We start from the raw sequence: 3,011 nt of genomic DNA, 5'->3' as shown, positions 1-3,011 counted from the left end.
TATTTTTAATTGACGAAAATGCATGAAATTATGTATTTTGTATACTATGTTAAACATATATTTAAAAAAGGAAAAAAAATTGAAATAAAGAATAAAAATCTGATATTTAAAAAATTAAAAAAAAACAATAAAAAACTTAAATAAAGAAAAAAACTGATATTTAAAATAAATAAAAACAACAAGTAAAATTGAAAAATACAAGAGAAAATGAAAAACCACTAGTTTGGTAAATATTTTTTAAAGTATATTAGATTGGTAAATATTTTTTCCTATATCTCTATTTTGGTCAAAAACTCAAGTTTCGAGTCGCATATTTTGCCAGTTTTTCAAGTAACATCAATCGATTGGTATTTGTGTTTGCAAAGCCCGGAAGAAATGTGACCAATAAGAATCTTGCCCCATTCGATTAGGTTATTGAAATTCGACGCTTTGTAAATTCTCTTCATTGGCTCTCACATTTCAGCCAAATCTGTTTGCTTTTAATAATATATTTACACATATATTATCAAATTTACAGTTAAATTTTAATTTATTTATATTATAAATAAAAAATAAGAGCAATTTTTAACCAAACATTACCTTAATTTTACATGAGAATTATTATATCTTTAATACGGTAAGAATAATAAGTTGTTTTGCATTCAAGGTATAAGAATGAGGATGAAAAAGGATTTTCTATATAATATTTGCATTCTTTTTATATATATATGATTTTGATTTTTTTTTACTCGTGGAAAATGAGTAAAGTAGAAAAGAAAAAAGAAAAAAAAAAGTAAATAATTCCAAAATTTGTTTATTCCTTCATGCTTTCTCTCTGAAAAGAGAAGCTAATCCGGTGACCACTAATTTACTTCCTCTCTCCACATTCCTCGGTTTTATCGCCGGTGGCTGCCATATTCCCGCCGCCGTCGATTCAAAACCTTCATCGGACTTTCTCACCAAAACAGCCGCCGGAGATAATTGATTTTTCTCCGTTGACTTCGACGCCGTCGTTTCTTCTCCAAAAATAAGTTCAAAAACTCCGCACTCGGACTCGAACGGCGGTGACGGACCTATCTGTTCCGTTGTGGCTTCTGAAAATATCTGCTTCACGGCGGCGTTGGTGTCTGGTGTTGGAGGTGGAGTTGGTGGTGGTGGAGGTAGTACTGACGGCGACGGTGATGGTAGGGTTCTGATGTGTGCCGACAGCCATTTGGATCTCATGTACTCGAATTTCCTCCATGGAGGAATGTGCATTCCTTTCTTCTTCAAGCTCAGTTTCGCCGCCTCAGATACAATCGACAGAATCTGTTGCAGACGATCGGCTTCGCCGACGAAGATGTACGGCAGTGATTGAAGGATTGCTTTGTAGTTCCCGGTCGGCCGAGCTATCTCGAACTCCGATCTAAAATCTATATCAATTAACACCCTATCTCCGCCGTCGACGATGACATCTAGGTATTCGTATTCACCTGTTTGCCAAAACAAACGGAAATTCAATCACAATTCACAAACAAAAGTCAAACGATTAAACTAATTGAATCGAGTAAGATAGAGAGAGAGAGATGATTACCAGCAGGATAAGAAGATGATTTTTCCCAACGCGATTTACAAATCGAAGCATCGTAGCCGATTAACAGTAATCCTTCAGCAACAATTTTCTTCAATTCATCTTTCCTCTTGCAAATTTTGTTCTTCTCAACAATCTTCGAGGTATCGGCTAAGAGATTTCTCTGAGCAACACTCGCGCATGGCGTCAAGCTCTACAGAATCACAATCAAATTTCTATTAAATAAACGAAATCTTACACGAAAAAAGAAAACAGTGAAACGTGTCGTAGTTTACCTTGAGTGTTTCGGAAGAATCTCCAAACCAGGAGCTAGGGTGTGAATCACCAAAAAATGAAGCAGAAGACAGATCGAATTCGTCATCGGAACTGTCGTTGATGTTTCCGTTGAAACAATTGCAACGATTGCGTCCGCATTTCGGCTTCTCAGGAGCGGTGTCTTCGATGAAATTCTGAACCATTTTAGCCAAACAAACAGAGCTCGGTTCGAATTCTCCATCTTTGACTTCCCCGGCTCCGTTTGTCTTCTCCGAATTGTTCTTCAGAACGCTCGGGAATTGCCGATCGAAAAGCCTCTTCAGCCGTGACTTCAACACCGGCTTTGTCGTCACCGTCGCCGGAGCCTCTAAATTAACTGATTCTCCGTAACTCTGATTATCGATCGGCTGAATCTTCATCTGGAAATGCATAGCTATTTTACTAAACTATGGATTACTCTGCCTTTAATAATACCGTCAGTTCCTTCTCTTCTCACAGAAAGAGAGAGAGAGAGAGAGATATCGCTCGTACAAACTCTTGTTAAAATTAAAATCAGAACTGGTTCTTTCGTACCAAAAATTCACTAAATGCCTACAGAAAACCCTCAGTTTTTTACAGAAATTATACACGATCGGTGCAGAGAGTACCAGTGCAATCAATGCATCAGAATAATAACTACGTTACGTGATTACTTCTCCGGATCAGGAAATCAGTGTGAAAGAAACAAAATCGATACCTTTCCTCTCGGTGTTAGCGATAAGAAACGGATAACTTCCGAAATGTGAAAGAGAAAACTTGTTCTAGTGTTTTTCATGGAGAATGTGACGGCGATGAACAGGAACCCTTGCATTAGGAAGGCGTTTAGATGAGTAGAACTCGGTTGCCGGAATATTCATTTTCCGGCGAGGTTGTGGTCGCCGACGTTAATGGTGGTAAAAAAAAAAGGTTGCTTGTTTTTTGTATTTGGGTGAGTGAAAATTATGGAGTCAGTTGAGAGGTTTTTATACAGGAGTGGTGGATTAGGGAGATGTGCTGACGTGGATAATAAGACAGATGGGTGCTGACATGGTCTGATTTATCCAATAATTTGAGAGTGGGTCACGTGCTGTGTGGGCATTACACCTACGTGGCTATGTGGATGTTTAGTTTTGGTACGCTTGGACACTTGTATCGTTATCATTGGTTGATTGAAAGCATAATTACCTTA

At 37.7% G+C, this 3,011-nt stretch overlaps 1 protein-coding gene across 1 annotated transcript; it reads right to left on the bottom strand.

Annotated features, from left to right (window-relative positions):
• Positions 1 to 655: 655 nt before the first annotated feature.
• Positions 656 to 2,782, bottom strand: LOC145093958 (uncharacterized). Its single transcript, XM_079032205.1, has 4 exons — positions 2,541 to 2,782; positions 1,825 to 2,223; positions 1,553 to 1,742; positions 656 to 1,451 (listed from the first exon to the last, which is right to left on the bottom strand). Exons 1-4 carry the CDS (start codon positions 2,652 to 2,654, stop codon positions 802 to 804), a joined length of 1,353 nt encoding a protein of 450 aa, XP_078888331.1. The 5' UTR covers positions 2,655 to 2,782; the 3' UTR covers positions 656 to 801.
• Between the last annotated feature and the right edge of the window lie 229 nt (positions 2,783 to 3,011).

This window comes from Lactuca serriola, chromosome 3 (genome assembly GCF_051521515.1).
Source record: "Lactuca serriola cultivar US96UC23 chromosome 3, Lser_US96UC23_V15, whole genome shotgun sequence".
NCBI classification, from domain to species: Eukaryota; Viridiplantae; Streptophyta; class Magnoliopsida; order Asterales; family Asteraceae; genus Lactuca; species Lactuca serriola.
The sequence above is the reverse complement of the archived record's forward strand: the minus strand, read 5'-3'. Positions and strand labels throughout refer to the sequence as shown.

Excerpts from the sequence above, each read along its gene's own strand:
- LOC145093958 (XM_079032205.1), bottom strand. The coding sequence starts at position 2,654 with ATGCAAGGGTTCCTGTTCATCGCCGTCACATTCTCCATGAAAAACACT. Across the intron at positions 2,224-2,540 it reads CGCTAACACCGAGAGGAAAG|ATGAAGATTCAGCCGATCGA; the intron begins GTATCGATTTTG and ends ATGCATTTCCAG. Across the intron at positions 1,452-1,552 it reads ATCATCTTCTTATCCTGCTG|GTGAATACGAATACCTAGAT; the intron begins GTAATCATCTCT and ends TTTGGCAAACAG.